The sequence below is a fragment of the Myotis davidii genome, unplaced genomic scaffold (genome assembly GCF_000327345.1).
Source record: "Myotis davidii unplaced genomic scaffold, ASM32734v1 scaffold855, whole genome shotgun sequence".
Taxonomy (NCBI): Eukaryota; Metazoa; Chordata; class Mammalia; order Chiroptera; family Vespertilionidae; genus Myotis; species Myotis davidii.
In genome coordinates this window covers 865,607-889,479 of record NW_006286978.1, presented here as the reverse complement: position 1 = coordinate 889,479, position 23,873 = coordinate 865,607, and the positions used below count along the sequence as shown (strand labels likewise).

General features: G+C 38.1%; 1 protein-coding gene across 2 annotated transcripts in view; it reads right to left on the bottom strand.

The window, feature by feature from the left end:
- Positions 1-23,873, bottom strand: part of CLCN5 (chloride voltage-gated channel 5) — a 157,961-nt gene that overhangs the window by 39,768 nt on the left and 94,320 nt on the right. For both annotated transcript variants that reach the window (XM_006758900.2, XM_006758901.2), the window contains one exon: positions 15,251-15,397. In XM_006758900.2, the coding sequence (XP_006758963.1) occupies positions 15,251-15,397 (147 nt within the window). The remainder of the gene's footprint in view (positions 1-15,250; positions 15,398-23,873) is intronic.

Below are 23,873 nucleotides of genomic sequence, written 5' to 3'. Positions count from 1 at the left end.
GGGGGGGGGGGGAAGAAACATTGAAACAGCTTTCCCAGTAGGGTAGTCTCTTAGGTCTAAAAACTTAACAATGGATCTTTAGAAACACACTGCTTGAATGAGGAGGCATATAAATGAATGCATTTAGCTCCTTTCCCTTCATGGAAACCACTTTCTAATTTTTTCCTAAAAATCACATGATGCTTAAAACTAGAAAACCCCTTCAGATACAAGAAAGTAAATTGCTACTTTGAGAATAATGTTTCTTTTAATCCCTAACCAATATGCCATTAGAAATTTACCTGGGGGCTGAACAGTAACTGATTAAATGAACTAGTTAAACTCTAACAAAAACACAAGGGGAAAGAGGATAGAAAGAAACCTCATGCACCAACCCTGAAGCCCTGCTTTAGTAATAGCAAAGTTGCATGAGGGTGCACTTATTAGCAGCAGCCTAAAGAAAGAAATAAGTTTTCAAAGAAATGGGCAGGGCTAGTGCTATGTATCATACAACTTTAAATAGTTTAATTTTTAATGTATTTCAGTTTTTACAGGGGTATATTGTATTTTTGCAAGATTGGAACCACATCTACACCAACCCCCGCCCCCCCCGCAAAAAAAAATCAACACTCTACCTAGCACACATCAGCAGATATTCATCCTGGGGTAATTTAAATTTTACCTTTATTCTATAGCAAGTATTCAAGTACTAAGAGCCTACTGTATGCCATTTTTTATTTTCATACCTGCTCTCCCTTCCCTTATTTATTGATTCATGCATTCTAGATCTCCCCATAAGTCACAAACCCTTTCACATTCCATTCACCTCTATATTTAAGAATATATAATAGCTCAAGTCCCAATAATTAATCAACATTTTTGGGATCTTTCTATCAATGTGTACCTCCATTTTGCTTTCCCACTTACCCAAACCCAGTGTCTGAAAGACAAATGTTGGTGGAGTAGCCCTCCCAACTGAGCACTGGATAGTATCATAAGACCATGTTATACTTTACTATACTACCTTAGTTTGGTCCCTGGAACACTTATTCAGGGCAACTATTCCATTGGTACACATCTGTACAGCCATGCTGGTTATTAAATATTGAAATACCTCTGTAGCTATAGATAAATAACCACTCTTCCCCGAGGACTCTCCTACCCTCCAACTGTTCCCTAGTTGGCTCCTGAATGTTCTCATGATGCAGCAGTTGGAACACCAAGAGGATTCAGGATACTGCTCAGCCCTATGTCTTACATCCAAGTCTACGTTGTTTTGAGTTTCCCCAAGCATTCATTTCATGTAGGGACTGACTGTTGTGGTTCCTGCTCACAGCAGGTTAAAACTTAAAGTCTAAGAGGCAGGAAGGACAACGAAGAGGAAAAGCTCTATCCTAACTCTGCTGAAAGCGAGACAATAAAAAGGGTGATGACAGATGTGAATAACAGAACTGCAGAAACTACAACCAAATTTCTGATGTTTACTATTGAGATGAAATTTGAGAGCTATAGAAGTATAAAAGAAGGAGGTGAATGGCAGAAAGAGATGGAGAATAGACTTTAAAGACAAGCATGAGTCTAGATTCTAACACCACCTTCTGACTCTTTGTTTCCTGTTGGATACAGCTCTGTCCCCACTTGGTTGTAGTCATTTGCTTGGTGTGTATCTGCTATGTTTCCTACTCCCAGTATCTGCTCTAATCTGGAAGTTCCTGACCCAATCCATTTTCATTACCAGTCGAGCCAGGGTGCTAACTGCCAGAATTACCATACTTAGAAAAACTGCATGAGAGTTATGGCTTGGTATCTGCAGGTTCCCACTGGACTACAATGCCACAAAAATCTATAGAGAACTGGAAGTAAAGGGACTGGGTTTGACAGAGCTGCTGAACAGGTTGTCCATGTAAAGAAAATAGCCGCTTGATCCCCAGTGGGGGGCATATAGGAGGCAGCCGATCAATGATTCTCTCCCATCATTGATGTTTCTATCTCTCCCTCTCCCTTTCTCTGAAATCAATAAAAATATATCTTAAAAAAGAAAAGAAAATAGCCCTCTGCTCTATTACTTTCTCTTCATTCCTTCCTTATCAAATTTACATGTTTATGGGATTGAAAACAGGATTAAGGAGTGTAAGGGGTAGGAAGACACTCCCTTAAAATGTACATTACATTCCACAGTGTTGGGAAACCCTTTGCTTAGCATGATTTTGTTTAATTACTTGTAATTATTGTTTTAGATGCAGCAATTCTCCAGTTCTTTCATACTAAGTCTCCACTGGTTTCTTTCTATTAATCTCAAAAAAAGTTGGGGACAAGAGATTAGCCATTATTCTTTGGTGGGGAAAAAAACTTTAAGAGAAGTACCAATTAAGAGATTCTTATTGAATTCATGGGAATAGTGTGCTGTCATGGACAGAAAATGAGTTAAAAACATATTCATATGAAATCTAGGAACTGCTCTGAAAGAAACACTTATACCTATGCACACCAATGCATGCATGTTATTCATTGAAGCACTGTTAGTAGTAGCAAAAACCTGGAAATAATGAAAGAGTCCAGTGATGGGGGAATAAAGCAAGGAAAGAAGTAGACTGATGAGTACTGAAATAGGAAAATCCTGCAAACATATGTGAAGAAAAACAAGTTACAAAATAATAAGTAGGATATGTTTTAAAAATAAATACCTGTGTGTTTACTGGATAGAAAATGAATTGAAAGAGGCATATTGAATTATTTTGAGCAGTTATCTCTGGAGAGGGTTAAATTTTATATAAATGTGTATTATTTTAGTCTTTCTAGTAAGGTGTATTTATGTGTTATATAAGTGGTTTTAAAAAGGAAAAAACAATGATAACACAGCTAGAAGAGTAGAAATGGGACAATGCAAAGGGCAGACTTCCATTCTGAGTAGACTAAATACTTAGGTATTTAGAAACAAAACAGATGACAGTCTCTGGAAAACACCAAGAGGAAGATGGCTTACTGAATTTTTCAATGAAAGTCAATGGGAAGAAAGTGTTCCTAATCAGACCTATTGTCCAGCAGTGAGAAGATAAGAATTTTAACCCTAGCTATACAACTCACTACAAGTGTCATGTTAGGCAACTGACTAAATTTCTGTGAATTTCAAGTTCCTCGTCTGTAAAATAAGGGGGTGATTAGCATGTATGATTTTTCAAGTCTTTTCCAACTCTTATTTTAGCAATGATTTTTTGGTCATTCATACATTGTGCTGAATAATTTGAGTAGATCTTAACTTTGAGGAATTCCAAATGGTATTTTGATTTCATAGTTATCTGAAAACACTCCTGGCAAGATCATAAAATGCACTCCCAATCTTTAAAAAAGAAAAGTAAGGCTCAGCTCATCAATAAAGTACAGGACAACCTGGGACCCAATGCTTCTGACATACTGTCAACTAGAGCTATGCCAATATAGATACAGTATCCTTGGAGTATTTGCTAGCCATGTACCCCAGAAACATCCAACCAACACACACTCCATAACATTATAGCAACCCTTTCCTCTAACCCAGGGATGGGGAACCTTTCTTCTGCCAAGGACCATTTGGATATTTATAGCATTATTCGTGGGCCACACAAAATTATCACCTTAAAAATTAGCCTGCTACATTTGTCAAACATTTTTTTTTATTTTTTATTTTTGTCAAACATTTAATTAACTTACCCGTAATGCCTTGGCAGGGCCAGACCAAAGTATTTCACAGGCCTTACAGGGCCCGGGGGCTGAACATTCCCCGCCTCTGCTAAACCCGGTGCTACAAATTGGAACAAGGTGAGTTTAAAAATAATCCACTCAGGATTTATATTACTGCCAAAGGGCTTCTAAAATATATAATTTTTTGTTTCAAGAAGAGACCAAAGTGACTTCCTTAATTGAAAAAGAAATGGAGAGCTTCCAGATTCAGCTCTGACTAATAAAAATCTTAGAAGTTTCACTCCCATCCTTACAACGAACTGAACTGGACAAATAGAAAAATGAGTAACTTTTCTTGGGCCCTCCAGAAAGTTGAGGTTTAAGGGGAAACTGCAACCCCCAAATCTGAAGATACAGCCTTATCCAAAGAGGCACAGCTGAGATCTGCTTACCTAGAGTAGAAAACACTGGAACCACAATCTCGCAGGGACACTTAAATGGCAACTTTGACGAATTGCTGAAGGCTGAGTGTGGCCTTGCGTGGGAGTGAGAAACTCTTGTGGCCTACACTTTTGTGGGATCTACCTCCAGGTACTGCACCAAATTCTCAGTGAAGATTCAAGAAAGATCCTCTCCTGGCTCTGAGGAGGTAAAGAGTAATTACTGAAATATCCCAGAGCTCTCTATAACATAGAACTATGCTCCGGGGGAAAATTCTTTGGCTGAGCCTTATCCTAGTTGGGGGAAGGGCATTCCTCCCACTCCAGTACCCTCCCTTCTCAGCCTTCTTGTCTCATCTAAGAGGGGGGAAAAAACAGAGTCAACAAGGTCCTGTGCTTCCAGGAAATAGGTTGAGAAATCTGAGGTCAGGAATAGGAGTAGTGGGGGCAGGGAGAACAAAAGCATATACCACTGGACTAAAAGTTGTGACAGTCAAAGCCACAAAACACAGGCCCAACAGACACTGAAATTTAATCAGACGCTTATAAAATGACCTCCTCCCCTGTACCTTACCACCACACCAACAGGGTTTTATTATAATAATAGTGAATTATAGCTGAAAGAGCTGCAAGACACAGAATCTCTATCAAGGAGATCGACTGAAGGAAACTCAAAAGGGGAGAGAAAAACCAGGACACTACAGGAATTTAATCCTTTGGTACTGATAGTTACACCAAACATTAAACACTGCTCAACTCTCCTGGCAGAGTAGTTTAGTTGGTTAGAACATCATCCCAATACTCCAAGGTGGTGGGTTTGATCCCTGGTTGATCATACAAGAAGCAACCAATGAATACACAACTAAGTGAAACAAATCAATGTTTCTCTCTCTGTCTCTCCCTTCCCCCCTCTCTCAAATCAATAAATAAAAATTTTTTAAAATATTAAACACAGCCCACCTCCTAGCCAATTTACTACAAATCCTAACACAATGGAATTAAGCTAGAAACCAATCACACACAAAAACGGCTGGAAAATACCCCACATACCTGGCAATTAAACAACACACTTCCAAATAACCCATGGATCAAAAAAAAATCTCAAGAAAAATTTAAAAATATTTTGATATGAATGAAAATGAAAATACATGTCAAAATTTGTGGGATGCAGCAAAAGCAGTGCTTACAGAGAAATTTATAGCATTAAATGCAAATATTAGAAAAGAAAAATCTAAAAAGATCTGAACTTCAGCAAAGAAGATATGCAGATGACAAATACCAATAAAAAGATTTTCAACATCACTTGTCATTAGAGAAATACAAATTAAAATGAATAAATATCACTACATACCTATTAAAATGGCTAAAATCTGAAACACTGACAATACCAATTGCTCACAAGGATACAGAGTAACAAGAACTCTCATTATCAGGTGAGAATGCAAAATGGCACACCCCTTTGGAAGATAGTTTGACAATTTCTTACAAAACGAAACATAGTCTTGCCTGGCCAGTGGTACTCAGTGGGTAGAGCATTGGTCTGTGCACCAGAAGGTTTTGGGGTTCGATTCCTGGTCAAAGGCACATACCTAGGTTCAATTCCCCACCCAGGTAGGAGTGCATGTGGGAAGCAACCAGTCAATGTCTCTTCCACATCGATGTCTCTCTTCCCTCCTTCCTTCCTTTCTTTCTCTCTCTCTCTCTTTCTCTCTCTCTCCCTCTACCCCATCCTTTCCACTTTCTAAAAATCAATTTTTTAAATTCCCAGGATAGAATGTAGTATGTGACAAAAGAATCTATTTTTTTAATGGATTTCTTTGAGACTTTAATGGAATCTTTTTTTTTCTTTTTTTTTATTGCTTAAAGTATTACAAAGGGTATTACATATGTGTCCATTTTGCCCCCCCGCCCTAGACAGTCCCCTAGCCTATGTGAAACAGCCTTACTGAAGGGAATAAGGAAAAAGGTGCTGACCTAAGTAACTAGAAATTAGCAGAGTCTGTAAGATCAAAGTAAAAAAAAGAAATTATGTATAAACACTGTACTCTAGTTGATAGTATATATTAACAATTTGAAATCACCATATGCTAGAAGTGAACAATTAACTAATGGATGATGGATGGTGGGAGCAAAGTTTCTCACAACCTGGAGTGGGAGATTACAGACAAGCAGGAGGAGGAGGCTAGAATGATCCGTGTGATAATGGAGGAGAAATAGAGACATCAGCATGATCTCAGGTTTAGCTTAATGTAGATTCAGATGGCTACATGTAGATAATATATCTATTTATAGATATGAATATATACATAGGTCAGTATACAGACATATAGTTCTTTACTGAGAGTCTGAGAGGGCCTAGAGGGAGCAACAGCCCAGTAGATAGGAGTGCTAGTGTCTAGATCTTGGTTTCTAATACCTTTCTCCACTAAAAGAAACCAGGGCTCCTTGGAGAAATGGCTGATTCTAGGACTGAGGAAGGAAATATATTCCAGTAACATAGGTCTAGCATATTGTAGTGCCAGGAAGTAAGTGAGTCTCAAGAAAACCCAACAGTGACAGGGGTATGTCAGAGAGAGAACCATTTGAAAGAGATCCATCCTGGCCAGTGCAGATTAGTGGTTGAGAGTTGACCTATGAACCAGCAAGTTGATTCCCGGTCAGGGCACAAAACCGGTTTGTGGACTTGATCACTGATTCTCTCTCATCATTGATGTTTCTATCTCTCTCTCCCTCTCCCTTTCTCTCTGAAATCAATAAAATTTTTTTTAACAAAAGAGCTCCAAATGGCCAAAGCTGGAAAAGTTTGAACAAAATAAAAGGTAGTAATGTGCGGGGGCTGACAGATTACTCCGACACAGTTTCACTGTGGGGGCAAGGGCTAAGGGGCTTGCCCAGCTAAAGAAGCCAGGCCACCTCAATTGCCTGCCTTGTTAGGCCTTTATTAGAATTTTTATCTTTAGATATAATCAGTAGGGTGAGTAATCTTGGGAGGACACGTGTTTACATTGTCCTCTAGGCAAGGGCACCCAGGAATTAAGCATAAGGATTCCAGTAAACACCCTGGGGTCTGCATATGCACAGGCTTGTTTGGAAAGATCAAGGAATAATTAAGGGTGCCACCTTCAACACTCCCCTAAATCAGAATTCCAATAAACAGGCAGGTGGCCTTCCACACATTTCTCTTTTATCAGAATGTCCTCCTTACAAACTTTACAACCAAGTCTCATGCTTCCCAACAGTAATGTATTATAACCTAAAGTATAAAACAAATAGGAGACCCTGCTGATATAAATAAGTGATTTAATAAATAAATGGGAGACAAGAGACAAATCCTCCATGCAGAACAATTACAATTAATTTCTATAGATAACTCTCAAGGAGGTAGGGTACAGTTCCCTAGTTCTTAAGTGTGGCCTATGCAGTGACATCCTTCCAAAGAGTACATCATGGAAAGGATGAAGAAAGAGTACCTTTACAGTAGAGAAAACTCACAAACAGTAGCTCAGTTAGGTGATCAAGAGCAACATCAGCAGTGACTAGTTGAGTGGCACTTTACCTCTAGTCTTATTCTAAGAAACCCATAACCCCAGCCTAATCATGAAAAAAAATCAGACAAATCCCAATTGAGAAACATTCTACAAAATGCCTGGTCAGTTCTCTTCAAACTGTCAAATCCATTAAAAACAAAGTCTAGTAAACCATCGGAGCCAATAGGAACCTGAGGACACATGATGACTAAATGTAGTGTGGTATCCTGGATGGGACATTAGGTAAAAACTAAATAAATCTGAATAATGCATGTATTGACAAAAATATAAATAAATGAATAAATAAATGGGAGAGATTAGGGATCATAACCTATAAAATCTGACCAGATATTTTCCCATTAAGTAATTTAAATGAAGCGTTTGAAGCCTGTGTACATCATCACAGGCCTGATTATAAAGGTTCAGCATATAAACCTGGTGTGTGGTTTGTGGTCCCAGAAAACTTCTGATACAAGCTACTTATAATCTAAAGCTCTAAAAGTCATTGCTTTTTATATTCTTCTGCAAGTTATATAATTTATAAATCCTACCTATTTTGAGAATAAAAGATTCTTTTGAAGTGGGATTATATATTTTTTATTTTTTAAAAGTATATTTTTATTGATTTCAGAGAGAGAAAGGGAGGGGGAGAGAGGGCTAGAAACATAAATGATGAGAGAGAATCATTGATGGGCTGCCTCCTGCACGCCCCACACTGGGGATCTAGCCTGCAACCTGGGGATGTGCCCTGACTGGGAATCAAACTGTGACCTCCTGGTTCATGGATGGAGTGTTTGTGTGGACTAATATAAATTCAAAGTAAACATCATCACTGAGCCAAACTAGCCAAGTGGGATTACATATTTTTAATTTTTTTGTTTCCATAGCATTTATCATACAGATAGATAGATGATAGATATTCAATAAAATATTATTGGTCTAATGGGGGGGGCGGGGGAAGCAGCAGCTACAATTGCCATTCTCCCAGACTAAGTGTTTAGAAAAGTGTATTATGAAGGTGATGGATTCTGAATTCCCTTTCCTTATCCTCCCTGCCCCATCCACATAATTGCTTAAGTCAGATAGTTTGGGAGAGGCTAACTGAGGTGATGATGGTAGGTTTTTCCATGAGCTGGAGCCCAAGATGTTTTCCATTGCTCTCAGGAGATATAGTATGATCCTTTTTGATAGCGTGGCAGAACAAACAGAACTATTTCACAATCTAACTTGGTGGATTTCATGTACCCGCATGGTTTTCATTTCAAAACTGTTTTTCCTTCCCTGGGACATTGAAGGTTGTTGAAGCTCATGGGTGATCTAAGCACACTGTCACATGTAGGGGGCCATGACTTGTTCTCATATTCCACCTGGGCTTTGAAGTCACTCATGACTCTCTTCTAGTTTATTCCCCATATCTAATTGATCCTATCAAGTCCTCCTCTGAAATTTCTCCAGAACTTAATCTTTCCTCTTCATTCCAGTTGTCTTAATTCAGGCCTTTTGATCTTTCATCTAGATTGTTTAAAAATATCAGTTTAACTGGTCTTCCAGTCTCCAACCTACTCTTTTCCCAATCCATCCTAAACACTGCCATAAATTTTCTAAAACACAAATCCAATCATATAATTCCTCTGTTTTTAAATAATTTGATGGCTTCTTGCTTACAAGATAAAGCCCAAAAGCATACACTATCTCAGGGGTGGGCAAACTTTTTGACTCGAGGGCCACAATGGATTCTTAAACTGGACTCGAGGGCAGGAACAAAAGCATGGATGGAGTGTTTGTGTGAACTAATATAAATTCAAAGTAAACATCATTACATAAAAGGGTACGGTCTTTTTTTTTTTTTTTTTAGTTTTATTCATTTCAAACGGGCCGGATCCGGCCTGCGGGCCGTAGTTTGCCCATGGCTGCACTATCTGGACCCCATCTAGATTTCTAACTAGATCTCCCACCCTACCCCTTGCTTTCCTCCCTCCAGCTCCAACTGCCACCATCCCAACCCTGGGAGGTTTAGACTTCTGATTCGCAGACTCTGGTTCCTTGAATAGAAAAGACTATCTCATGGTGCTGTGCCTTTACCTCTGTTGCTCTCTGCCAGGAATGTCTCCTCATTCAACAGAAAGTAGTAGCAAGGCACACTAGGTAGAAAGACAAGGAAGTGAGGTAAAGAAGGGAATCGAGGAGCATTACTAAAACAACACAGTGCTGGGTTCCCCATAAATATTAAATGAATGAATGGATAAAGGAATGAATGAATTCTTGACCTCGAGGTCTAGGCTGCTGAGGCAGGCAAGTGAGAACAGATGAAATATGAGAATAGCCCTGAGTTTTTTCTTGTTACTCAAACTCTTTTTCTATTTTCCTTTCTCTCCCCTTCTTTCAGATCTCCATGTTTATGTTTCTTCTAATTTATAGACTACTATAACACTACCTCAGATGCATTTAACCATGTCATGCATAATTCATTTATTCATTCCTCATAAATCAATCCCTCTAGTCATCTGGAAAAGAAGAACCACTTCTACTGCCTTTCAAGCTCCTTTTAACTTATCTTTTTAGTACATGCTATTGTGCTTGGTACAAAATGTAGTATTCTATGTGCAGTTTCACCACCAAATAGCAAAAACTTTATGAGCTTTTTTGTTGTTGTTTTTACTAGGAAATCCCTCGTGTAAACATCAAATAAAGTCAGAACAATTAAAAAGAAAAACAAGAAAGCTATATCACAGCAGAGTGACTGTGCTGGTTTTCATGGCTCATGGAAAACAGCATAATTCTTTTATGGTCAGATATTGTAAACCACAAGCAGTCATTCTCCTTATAAAGACTAGTGAAAAGTGGTGAAGGGCTACTCCCATAAAAACACACTCTGCAATCACAAGCAATGCCAAAATTTTGTCTGCCTCAATTTCCTAGTCTATTATATGGGAACAAAGGGGTACATACTTCCCCCAATCACCTACTGAGAGCAAAGTAAACACACAAAAAGTAGTTTGATGATCCAAATGCTATATGAAATCCTCGTGAGGATTAACGCCCCCCCCCCAAAAAAAGAAGTAATGCTGATATAACTAAGCTAAACTACTCTGATTTAGCCAGAAGGCTTAAGGAGAGGTAGCCAGTATAAGTTTATGGAAAACCTAACCTACCACTTTACTAGAGACAGTAATTGTTATAACTGACTCACTGTGGTTATAACTATACATAAGTGGAAGTGGTACACAAACATTTGTCCCTTTTGATGATTTTTCATCAAATACCAAATCATGAGTACCTTTCTTTTATGAATTTTCAATTCAGGGGTTCTCTTCTGTAGCTTTCCTGAGATATCTTTACTAGGCAAATTTCTTATTATTCTTTTGAATCTGCAGGGTTTTTTGTTTTTTCCTATTTTTATTTTTATTGAATTTATTGGGATTACGTGGTTAATAAAATTATATAGGTTTCAGGTATACAATTCTAAAATACATCATCAGTATATTGTATTGTGTGTTCAACACCCCAAGTCTCCTTCCATCACCATTTTTCCCCCTTTACCCACCTCTACCTCCCCCCATCCCCTTTCCCTCTAGCAATCACCATACTGTTCTATGAATTTGTCTATTTTTGCTTAATCCTTTCACTTTTTTCACCCAACCCTCAATTCCCCTCCCCTTTGACCGCTATCAGTCTGTTCTCTGTATCTATGAGTCTGTTTCTATGTTATTTCTTACTTTGTTTTGTCATTAGTGAAACCTAACTGGCTTGCAGTTTTCATACCTTTCTAACTAGTGTTATCTTCTATTGTCATTCTGCTTATTTTCATTCTAGTACTACTTATCACAATGGGTAATTAACTAGCTAATCTGTTTGTTTACTGATTTATCCAACTAAATCTAAATTCCAGGTCATCTTGGATTTTATCTAAATTAATTCCACCACTGTATCCCCGGTGCCTACAATAGTGCCTGGTTCATATAGGTGCTCAAAAACATATTTGTTGAATGAATGGGTGAAGGAGTTTGTCCTCACAATGACAGTGAAGTTAATTCAAACTTCTTAGCATGACATTCAAGGCCCCAACTTATTTGTTTGGCCTTATATTCTGCCCTTTTTATATCTCTGTATATTATAGCTGTTGATATTCCTGTAAAATCTTGCTTTCTGCCTGGAATGCTCTTCTTCCTACCATATAACTAATCTTTCAATTCCCTTTTCAAATACATGAACTATTTTTAAATCTTCCACAGAAAAAAACACACACACACACACACAAAACAGAATGCTTCTTCTACTAAGTTTTTATAAGGGTTATAACACTTAGAGGGTTATAATAGAAATTTAAAAAATAATAAGAGTAATAACTAACATTTTATTTTACATTAACTCAATGCCAGGCACAGTTATAAGCATTGTATATGTTATTATCTCATTTAAGCCTGTAAAGCTACTCTAAGAGGTAGGCACTATCATAAGTCCTTAGGGGTCTGTTTAGCTAGCTAGAATTAAGGCAGGGATGGTTTCTTAAAGCCTTGCTAATTGCCAGACCTCGCAAAGAGTCTACAATAAGATAGTACAAATTTGCTAAATAATGAATTCTGACAGTAGTCTCTGGTTCCCTTTGAGAATGGCAATTCCGATCAGTTAAAAAAAGAGAGTAGTTCTAAGTAATTATACAAATTTAATCTTAAAGTAATTCAAGTCCTTTCTAATTACAACAAGGAACTCAGAGGTGACCAAAGAAATGGCGAGGGCCTGCAGTGGGGTAGGAACTGGGTGGAGGGGAGTTCCGATGGGGAAAAAGAGGAACACTTGTAATAATCTGAAAAATAAAGATTTTTTTAAAAGGGTGATATACCTAGCTATATAAAATTTTAAAATATTTGTAGGTTCTTTTGTTCATGGTAAGTAGATTATTTTACTTTATTTTTAGATACTTTTTTATTTTTCAATTACAGTTGATATACAATATAATATTAGTTTTAGGTGTATAACCCAGTGATTGGAAATGATACAACTTAGAAAGTGCCCCCCCATATGTCCAGTACCCACCAGGCACCATTTATAGTTATTACAATATTATTGACTATATTCCCAATGCTATACTTTACATCCCTGAAACTATTCGTCTGTTTCTGTTTAGTTTGTTCATTTATTTTGTTCTTTAGATTCCACATGTAAGTGAAATCATATGGTATTTGTCTTTCTTTTGGCTGACTTATTTCACTGAGCATAATGCTCCCCAGGTCCATCCATGCTGTCACAAAGTGTAAAATTTCATTCTTTTTTATGAGTGGGCCATATTCCATTACAAATATGTGGATTTTTTATCCACTCATCTACTGATGGACATCTGGGTTGCTTCCATAGGTCGACTATTGTAAATAATGCTTCAATGAACATAGGTATGCATATATTATTTTGAATTAGTGCTTTGGATTCCTTCGGATATACACCTAGAATTGGCATTGCTGGGTCATAATGCAGTCCCATTTTTAATTTTTTGAAGAACCTCCATACTGTTTTCCATAGTGGCTGCACCAACAGTGCATGAGGGTTTCCTTTTCTCCACATCCTCACCAACACATCATTTGTGGATTTATTTACTTATGATAGCCATTCTGACTGGTATGAGGTGATACCTCATTGGGGTTTTAATTTGCATTTCTCTGACAATTAATGACATTGAGCATCTTTTCATATGTCTATTGACCTTCTCTATGTCCTCTTTGGAGAATTGTCTATTCAGATCCTCTGCCCATTTTTTAATTGAACTGTTTGGTGCTTGTTTTTTTGGTGTTGAGTAGTGTGAGTTCTTTATAAATTTTGGATGTTAACCCCTTATCAGATGTATTATTGGCAAATATGTTCTCCCATTTAGTAGGCTGTTTGTTTGTTTGTTTATTTATTTATTTATTTATTTATTTATTTTGCTGTGCAAAAACTTTTTAGTTTGATGTAGTCCCCTTGGTATATTTTTTCTTTTGTTTCCCTTGTCTGAGTATTTGTAAATTAAACAATAAAGTTAATAAAAGCAAACCAGAAATGGGAAAAAATATATTTAACCTATATTAGACAAAATATTAATAATATTATGTAAACAGAAAACTTCCAAAATAGAAATTTAAATGGTTAGTAAACATCAAAATATGCTCAACCTCATTAATTTAAAAAGGAAAACTTTAAATCAATAATGGGAAATTATTTTTTATTTATTTATTTATTTATTTATTTTACTTATCATAACATATAGGGATGAAAAAATAATTATAATATTCAGTACCAGTAAGGTTGTGGAGAAATAAGCAGTCTTATACGCTCATGATACAGACACACTTTCATATACATAGAAGATATCTGTGTGTACACACACACACAAAGTTGTTCATTACAGCACTGCTTGTAATAGCAAAACACTGGGGGAAAATACTGAAATATATATCAATAAGATCTTGGTTAAATAAACCATGATACAACTATACTATGAAATTGTGTGCAGCCATCGAAAAGAATGATATTAATGGGTAGCCAAAGTTAATACCTTAATCAATAAAGAAATTTTAAAAAATGAATTGACAAGAGCATAACAAATTAATCACAACCAAAAAAAAAATAGATGAGGGGAATTCTCATTGTATAAATGTATTCCGGATACTAAAAAACAAACCCAATGATAAAAAAAAAAAAAAAGGAGAAAGGATTTGAACACTCCATCAAAGAGGATATAAGGTTAGGAAATAAACACATAAAATGATGGTCAACATCATAAGGCATTAGGGATATTAAATTAAAGCCATGATGAGATAACACTACATATCTATTTGAATGGCTAAGATAAAAATTACAAAATATATCAAACTGTTGAAGATGTTGAACAAATAGAACTATCATACATAGCTAGTTTAGATGCAAAATGGTACAGCCACTCTGAAAAATGGTTTGGCAGTTTCTTATAAAGTTCAACATACCCAGTAATCCCAGTCCATGCTATACTACTCGGCCAGAAAAATGAATGAACAAATTGGATGGATCTCCAAAGTGTTAAGCTGAGTAAATGAGGTCAGTCTCGAAAGGTTGAACATCGACCTATGAACCAGGAGGTCATGGTTCAATTCCTGGTCAGGGCACCTGCCCGAATTGCGATCCCCAATAGGGGGAGTGCAGGAGGCAGCTGATCAATGATTCTCTCTCATCATTGATGTTTCTATCTCTTTCCTCCCTTCCTCTCTGAAACCAATAAAATATATTTTTTTTAAAAAAGAAAGGTAACATACTATGCAGCTCCATTTTTTTTTTAATCCTCATCTGGGCCCCCAGGATCAAACTGCAACACAGGTACGTGCTCTTGACCAGAACTGAACCCATGACCCTTGCTGGCTGGGTGGATGCCCTAACCATTGAGCCCACCAGCCATGGTTTATATGACATTCTTGAAAATGAAAAACCATAAGGGAAGGAAATAGATCAGTGGTTACCAGGCGTTGGGAGTAGGGAGGTCTGGCTACAAAAGGTGTGAAACTGTTCTGTATCTTGTTGATGGTGGTGGATACCAGAATCTATGCATGGGTTAAAACTCATTGGACTATGCACCAGAAAATAAATTTTATTATACGCACATTAAAAATAAGTTTAAAAAAGATAAATTGTCATCAGCAACAATGATACCTTCTATTTCTCCATCTAAGGGAGGAACATCATCTCTCAGGGAGAAATTCATAGCTGTCCCTGGTATGTCCACCAAGTCTTCATCACTGGAGCTGCTCTGGAAGCTATTGAAACACCCCTGCTGAAAGCCTCTATTATCCATGGCTCCTGTGTAGAAAGAAAAACAGGAGGCTTATTATAATGACCTCCAAGCTCCTTAACATTTATTCTTTTTTAAAACTGTGGTAAATACACATAACATAAAATTTACCATTTGACCCATTTTTAAACTCGACAATTCAGCAGCATTAGGTACACTGACAATGTTGCAAAATCATCATCACTAGCAATTTCCAGAAATTTTCATCACCCCAAACAGAAACTCTGTATCCAGTAAGTATAACTCCCCATCCTCACCCCAGCACCATATAACCTCCATTCTTCTGTTGTCTCTATGATTGGCTGACTCTGGATATGTTATACAAATGTTATCATACACTATATGACCTTCTGAGTCTGGCTTCTTCCACTTCTCATATTTTCAAGGCTTATTCATATTATAGCATGTATCAGTACTTCATTCCTTTTTAGGACTGAATAATACCCATTGTATGGCTATACCACATTTTGTTTAGCCATTCATCAGTTGATGGGCATGTGGGTAGTTTTCACCTCTTGGGTTATATTTATTCTTATGTCTTTTTTTCATACTCTTCTTTTGACAATACAGACATGCAAACTACTTAGTATCTTCAGTTACCCTCTAAATGTAATGTACCTCTACCCTTAACATGTAGCTGAAAGCAGTTATTTTTAGAACAATGCAAGCACGTACACCAAATGAGGACATATGTACAAAACTCACAGTAATTCACAAGTGATCAAGTGAAGTAAAAACTACACATCAGTATTGAGAATGTGGTGGCCATTTGGGAGTCAAGAAACATTATCTTATGCCTCTGAGTCTCCCAGAGCTCCTAACACAACATAAATGCACAGAAATACTGGGGGAAAGAGGCATATCATGCTATTCAATGTTGTTTTCTGCTCATGAATTTAATATGAAAGATGAAACATTTTTGACATCCCCAGTGCAAACCTTCAGATGCAAATTTTATTTAAAAAATCTTAGTTTATCGATTTTTAAAAACCATCATTATAGCCAACTTTACGTTATCTACCCTCTTCCCCTACATTTTGTTGTTGTTGTTAATCCTCACCAGAGGATCCTTTTTATTGACTTTTAAAGAGGGTGGAAGAGAAACAGTGATGTGAAAGAAACATATCAGTTGGTTGCCTCCTGCATGAGCCCCAACCAGGGTCTGGCCCAGGGAGGGTCCTGCAACCAAGGTATGTGCTCTTGACCGGAATTGAACCCCAGACCCCATGGTCTGCAGGCCGACGCTCTATCCACTGAGCCAAAGTGGCTAGGGCCCCTCCAATTTTTTTAAGTGAAATCTTGATTGAGAATCATAGTCAGGAAAGTTCTATTGAATTAGGCAAATAATATTCCTTTTGAGGTATTCCAACACTTTTAAAAAACTTCTTACTCTGGGTTATCAGAATCATGTGTGATGAATATGGTAAAATCTAAATAGGACAAATTAATCAATAGGCCTGAAAATTGGAATCATAACAGATAAATTCAATATTTTAAACATTGAGCATAAAGGAGAAAGAACTGACATTTACCAGGTGCTTATCAATTTTCAGGCTTATGTGCTTAAAGTGAACTCTTCCACTTAATTTTTCAAAGTCCCTATGTTATGGCATTATCACTCCTAGTGCAGATAAGGAAACTAAAGCTCAGAGAGGCTAAATAACTTGCCCATTTAGTGTTAAAAAAAAGTTAAACTCTAAATCATGTGTTCAGTTTCACAATACCTCACTGGTAATAAAGAGATCAGCCTGACTTAAGTGTGAGTGACATTTATGAACCACCTCCTGTGTACAAATCACTGTGGGATAGTGGGACAGATACAAAAATGATGCTGGTTAGGATAGATGAGATGAAGATTGGAAGACAAAGACTTGGAAGTTTTCAACATCAAGGTGATAGTTGAAACCAAGAGAACAGATACTCCAAGGGAAACCTTCCATTCACTTGCAGATAAGGATGAATATAAATCAAAGAAATACATTACCAATATGCACAAATAACTTGAACTCTGTGCAGATATGAAGTAAACAACAGGTTCCCCAGGAACATTACCATGCTGATGTGATCATAAAGGGAAGGTAGGGTCATTTACCCAAAGGTATTAATAATGTACAAAATCATTGATCATCAAACCATTTCCTCAGCTACAAAATCTCTAATTATGCTATGTGGATCAGGTGAGTCCTAGGCCACTAAGAATTCACGCTTTGTGATCTTAGTAGAGTTCCTTCGGTGTTCCCCAATCCTTTTATCCTCACTCGACTCTTCCCTCCGGCTCTATCCTGCTTCCTTCACTCCCCTTCTCCAAGCCCTCCTGCAACAATGCACAAATTCCGTCTCAGCTGAACTTCTATGGAAACAGAGGTTCCACAGGATCCTTAGCAGTTTTTCCTATTACTAACAACACAAAAGAAATCCTGAATCTCTCTGCCCACGCCCCCTTATCTCCAGGAAGAAGCGTCTTTACTCTAGTTTTAAGGGAAAAAAATCTCTTCTACTTTGCTCTGGATCTGACTGAGATAACAGCTTCTTCCTGACCTTACTCTGATTTACAAAAGCCCCACTCCTTATCTATGGGGAATATGTTCCAAGACCCCTAGTGGATTCCTGAAATCACAGATAGTACCAAACCCTCACATACTGTTTTTCCTGTAAATAAAACTTATAATAATACTTAATTTATGTTAGGTATAGTAAGAAATTAACAACAACAATAATAAAATAGAATAACTATAACAATATGCTGTAATAAAATGTATGTGATTATGTTCTCTCTCTCTCCTCTCCCTCCCCCCCAACATATAGGGCAACTGAGGTGGGTAGTGGATACAGCATGGGTATGCTGGACAAGGGATGATTCACACCCAGGGTGGGATGGAGCAGGACGGCACAATATTTCATCATGGTACTCAGAATGGTGTGCAACTTAAAACTTATGAATTATTTATTTCTGGAAGTTTCCATTTATTATTTTTGAGCCACAGTTGACCACGGATAACTGAAATGCAGAAAGTGAAACTAGATAAAGGGGGGGGGGACTACTGTACTTAATTTTACCCTTTAAGGAAATCTACTATCTCTCTAGCTCTCACCTCTACCTCAACCTCCAGTCCTTAATTCCCAAGAACTCCACTTGACACTTCTGTAGCTACTCCAAACTTAATAGAATAATAACGGGGATGTGGGGCGAGGGGAGGGAGAGTGGAAATAACATTAACTTGAGTACAAAAATTAAAATGCAAAGAAGGCATGTTCCCTGCCCTCATCCTCCACATCAACTTTCCTTTTAAAATGCAGGTGGCATTAGAGTCAATATTTGCAGCTAACATTTGTCTAACTCTGGGATTTACTACATTCAATGAACCTACAAAAAGCACTCAATGTCAGGAATATATATTCCAGGTTTCTAGAAATCTTGGCTGAAAACAAGCACCATTTTAGCTGATGAGAATAACTGAGTCTAAGGGTAGCATACCTCAGGAGGTTTTCTTTTTTTCAAATATATTTTATTGATGCTTTTACAGAGAGGAAGGGAAAGGGATAGAGAGTTAGAAACATCGATGAGAGAGAAACATCAATCAGCTGTCTCCTGCACACCCACTACTGAGGATGTGCCCGCAACCAAGGTACATGCCCTTGACCGGAATCGAACCCAGGACCCTTCAGTCCGCAGGATGACACTCTATCCACTGAGCCAAACCAATTAGGGCAGGAGGTTTTCTTTTTGTTTAATTTTATTAAATGCCCATGAATTCCATATAGTAACTAGTACTGAAAGAGAGGAAGACAATTTGAAAAATAATGCAGAATCCTTTCCCTTTTTCTCCACTGTTTACATGTCTCATTCAGGAAATTATTTAAAATACACAGTTCTAGCAACTCTACATGAGCCAGACAAATCATAGAAAGAAAACGTATGGGGAACCCAAAAATAATTTATGTTTGGTTGTGGGACATGTCCTATAGTCATATTTTCAGATGGGTATAACTATTGTTCTGGGAATTCATTAAAACAAAATAATGATGATACAAGATGAAAATTCAACAAGGGGGAAGCTGGAAAACTTACTAGTTTCCCCATAGGGAACTTACAAACTCCTTCCTGTAACCCACTGACACAGAACAATTCAGCTAAATTGAGCTGCCTCATTCCAAACATTTCCTGGCGCAGCTATCTGGTTCACTGTTTGGGTTATAAAGTGCTTCCTTAATAAGTACATAGAAATAAAGAGTCAACAAAAGAAAATTAGAAGCAAGTAAATCAAGCAAAACAGATGTTATAAATGAGAGTTCAACAAAGGAAATAAATACAATCAGTAAAACTCAAAGTGATATTTGCCCATGGATAATTCATTCTGGTACAATCTTTGAGTTTTTTAAAAATATATTCTTATTGATTTCAGAGAGGAAGAGAGAGGGAGAGAGAAAGAGAGAGAAACATCAATGATGAGCGAGAATCATCCACCAGCTGCCTCCTGCATGCCCCCCACCAGGAATCGAACCCGCAACCCTGGCATGTGCCCTTGACCGGAATCAAATCTAGGACCCTTCAGTCCCCAGGCCAATGCTCTATCCACTGAGCCAAATCAGCCAGGGCCAGTCTTTGATTTTATTTTGCAGATATTAAGAGCTTCAAGAGAAAAAGTTAAAGCATCAAAAAAATCAGGAAATCATTTAAAGTTCATTAATGCTGAGATTTGAAATCGTATCTAGTTGAACTCTAAGTCCAGTGCTCTTTCCATGACAGTTTGGGGCTTCATTATGACATGTCGTTCTAGAGAATGGCACATCTGGAATAAATCAAACCTCTAGATGGCCACAAGCCTGAGGTCAGCCAGATTTTACAGTAGGCCAAGAACAAAGTAAGAGAATTTGATTTATTATCCCAACTGGTAGATTATAAATAGGGTTTGTCATATAATGGAGGCCTGGGGAAGAAAACAGTCAGAGAAAAATGTTGTTTTGGTGGATGTGTTACATAGCTAACACTTTCAGCTTAAAGGCACTTTTTGTCACTTTCTTGCTTGAAATCATAAGCAGAGTCCCCATTGCTTGTAGGGTCAAGTTTAAATTTCTTTTCATGGCACTCAGGGCCCAATCAAATATAGATCCCATCTACCCGGATAGACTTACCTCCTACTACAAATTTGTTATACTCCTCATAAGGCCATGCATGTACTTTTATGCTTCCTTGACTTTGTTTAGGCCACATACTCTATCAGGAATTTCATCCAGGACCCCATCTTCTTTTCGGCCTCATAAAACTCCATTCAGTCCATCTAGGGCCAGTTCAAACAGGCTTTTCCTTCCACACCCCCTTTGTTCACACATCTATATTGATTGCATAATCTCTTCCACTGGGTCTTGTGATTACATACATACACCATATCCTTCTCATTTCTGTTGTTACAGCAACTTTAGTGGTCCAGAGTACAAGTTCAATAAATGCTTATTGAGGAGGATTCCAGTCAGAGAGGAAGGGTTAACAGCTGATCAACAAATTTATATGGCTGACACTCAATATAGCTATGCCTGTTACTATGAGGGTAGGGAATTGGGGATACAAAAAACATTTGTTACCTTTGTCACTACTCTCAAGGAATTTATGATCTAGTTGAGGAGAAAACTTTTATATAATGCAATTACACAACAGGTAAGTATTACGCTTTTAGAATAAATATGCAATCTACATTCAGAAAGTGGAGAGGAGATTGTAAGCTAGAGTGGGCTTCAGAGAGAAGAGAGGGTATTCTAGGCCTAAGGGAAAAAATGGCCAAAGACTTAAGATGAGAATGAGGCTGACATTTGTGCTTCACTAGAGGAGAGGGTAGGTATCTTTGAGCAAATGGATGGAGATTGATCATGAAGGACCTGGGAAACCAATGGAATCACTGTGCTTTTTGAGAAGCAACATGATAAAAACATAATTTTAAGAGGTAAGTGTGGCAGCAATGGGCTAGAAGGGAGAAAAAAGGAAAGGGCTAGAAGGCCAGTTTGCTACTTCCAGTTTCATTGTAGGTGATTTGGAAAGGAAGAAGAATATATATATTCCCAACAGTTGTACTGAAAGAGCCAGGTCAGAGGAGAATGATGCTAGTGACAGTGGCATGTGTGGATTCAAATAAATCAATACTTCCATTTCAACAAACCCATTTGGCAAAAACAAATGTATAAACCAATGGATGGGTTGATACAAAGGGCCTTTCAATGAAGAATGTAAAGTATATCCCATATTCCAATACTAGCAAGCACAATGAAGCAATAAACTTTCCTATTCCTTATTTTTGCTCCACAAAAATATCTGTTGACCTGCATATGGCATTCTGGGAAAGTAATATATGCCAGATACTGCAGATGTAGCAAAAGAAAAATGCAAGAAGAAGAAAGGCTTAAGAGAGACGTTATACAATTTATCAATGTATAAGTATTGCCATATCATCTATATAATAAAAGGCCAATGGCCGTAACGACCAAAACGACCAAACGAATGGTCACCAGGAAGTGCATGGAGCACCACTCGGTCCCTCCCCCACAGCCACAGGCTCCTATCACAGCAAGGCTGGCGCAGTGGGTGGCCACCCTGTGGATCAGGCCTGGAGATAGGCCCGGAGAGAGAGGCAGGGCCTGGTCCACAGCCACTGTGGAGGCTGCAGATCATGCTTGGAGGTAGGCCCCGAGAGAGAGATAGATGTCAGTGGAGCCATTCTGGATTTCCCAGAAGAGCCAATGGCTGCCTAGGAGGTGACTAGCATAGAAGGTGACTATGGGTGCCCAGGAGGTGACTAGCATTTTGACACTGACTGGCATAGAAACCAACCAATCAGAACCTAATCTAGGTGAACTGCGAAGACAGAACCTAAGGTGGGGGCTGAGGAGGGGTTTTAAGGGCAACAGCTGTTTGGTGTAAGTTGTAAGAAAGTGGTTCAATTTTTAAATAACGTCTGACTTCCTTCCAGACAAAGCCATAGTGGTGGGGGCCGAGGCAGAAGCAGTTAGGGGCAAGATCAGGCTGGCAGGGGAGAACAATTAGGGGCGAGATCAAGCCAGCAGGGGAGGGCAGTTGGGGGTGAACTGACCTGCAGGGGTGGGCAGCTGGGGGTGAGATCTGGCTGGCAAGGAAGGGGAGTTGGAGGCAACCAGGCCTGCAGGGGAGGGCAGTTGGGGGCATTAAGCAGGCAGGCAGGTGAGTGATTAGGAGCCAGTGGTCCTGGATTGCGAGAGGGATGTCTAGCCTAAACAGGCAGTCAGACATCCCCCGAGGGGTCCCAGATTGAAGAGGGTGCAGGCCGGGCTGAGGGACACCCCCCCCTCCCATGCACTAATTTTATGCACCAGGCCTTTAGTTAAAAATAAAACATGAAGCCCAGCCAGTGTGGCTCAGTGGTTGAGTATTGACCTATGAACCAGGAGGTCATGGTTCAATTCCCAGTTAAGGCACATGCCTGGGTTGCAGGCTTGATCCCCAGTAGGGGGCATGCAGGAGGCAGCCGATCGATGATTCTCTCTCAACATTGATGTTTCTATCTCTCTCCCTCTCTCTTTCTCTCTGAAATCAATGCAAATATTTTTAAAAAATAAAAAAAAAACATGAAGACAATCCTAAGTATAACATTGAAGATGATAAGAACTGGTACACACATAAAATCACCTTTTTCCTACCCCCTATACTTTGAACTAGTTGAGGAGAGGTGTTAAATCTGTGTTCTTAAGTGCCAATGGGATATCTCAGTAAATAATATATTTTATACTCTAATTCCAGTTTTAGATACTTTATTTAGAAAAGCAAAAATGAAATGTGAATCATCAAGTGTAACCTCTGAGATGACATAGAAGATGCTTATTTAGAAGGTTTGGACCAATCCTTAACCCAGGGTACCTTCTCTACCTGTCAGAACTGTGGATTAAAAGTCTTAGGAGGAAAAAATAGTGCCTCTTCTCAAAGCGTGGTCTTCATCTGTGAGTCATCCTCATAGATGAGTAGGGGTTATGAGAAAATACAGAAATCAAAGGAAGCATTAATAGAACAGCAGTTCCCAAACTTTTTGGTCTCAGGATCTCTTTAGTCTTCAAAATTATTGAGGAGCCTAAAGAGTTTTTATTTATATGAGTTCTACCTAAAGATATTTACTCCTTTAGTAATTAAAACCAGGGAATGTTTAAAATAAATATTTATTAATGTATTTATATATAACAATGATCAACCCACTATATGTTAATATTAACATTTTTAAAAATCCATATATTACAAAACAAAACAAATTAGCGAGAGGCATTTTTTAAACTTTTTTGATGTCTGCATTAATAGAAGACAGCTGGATTATGCTTCACATATTTCATTTATCATCAGAGAAATGGCATCATTACCTGTCACAGCCTCTACAAAACTCCACTGTATATTCATGAGAAAATGAAAGTGAATGAGGAATATAATGTCTTAATATTAATATGAAAACAGTTTAGATCTTGCAGATCCCCCAAAGGGTC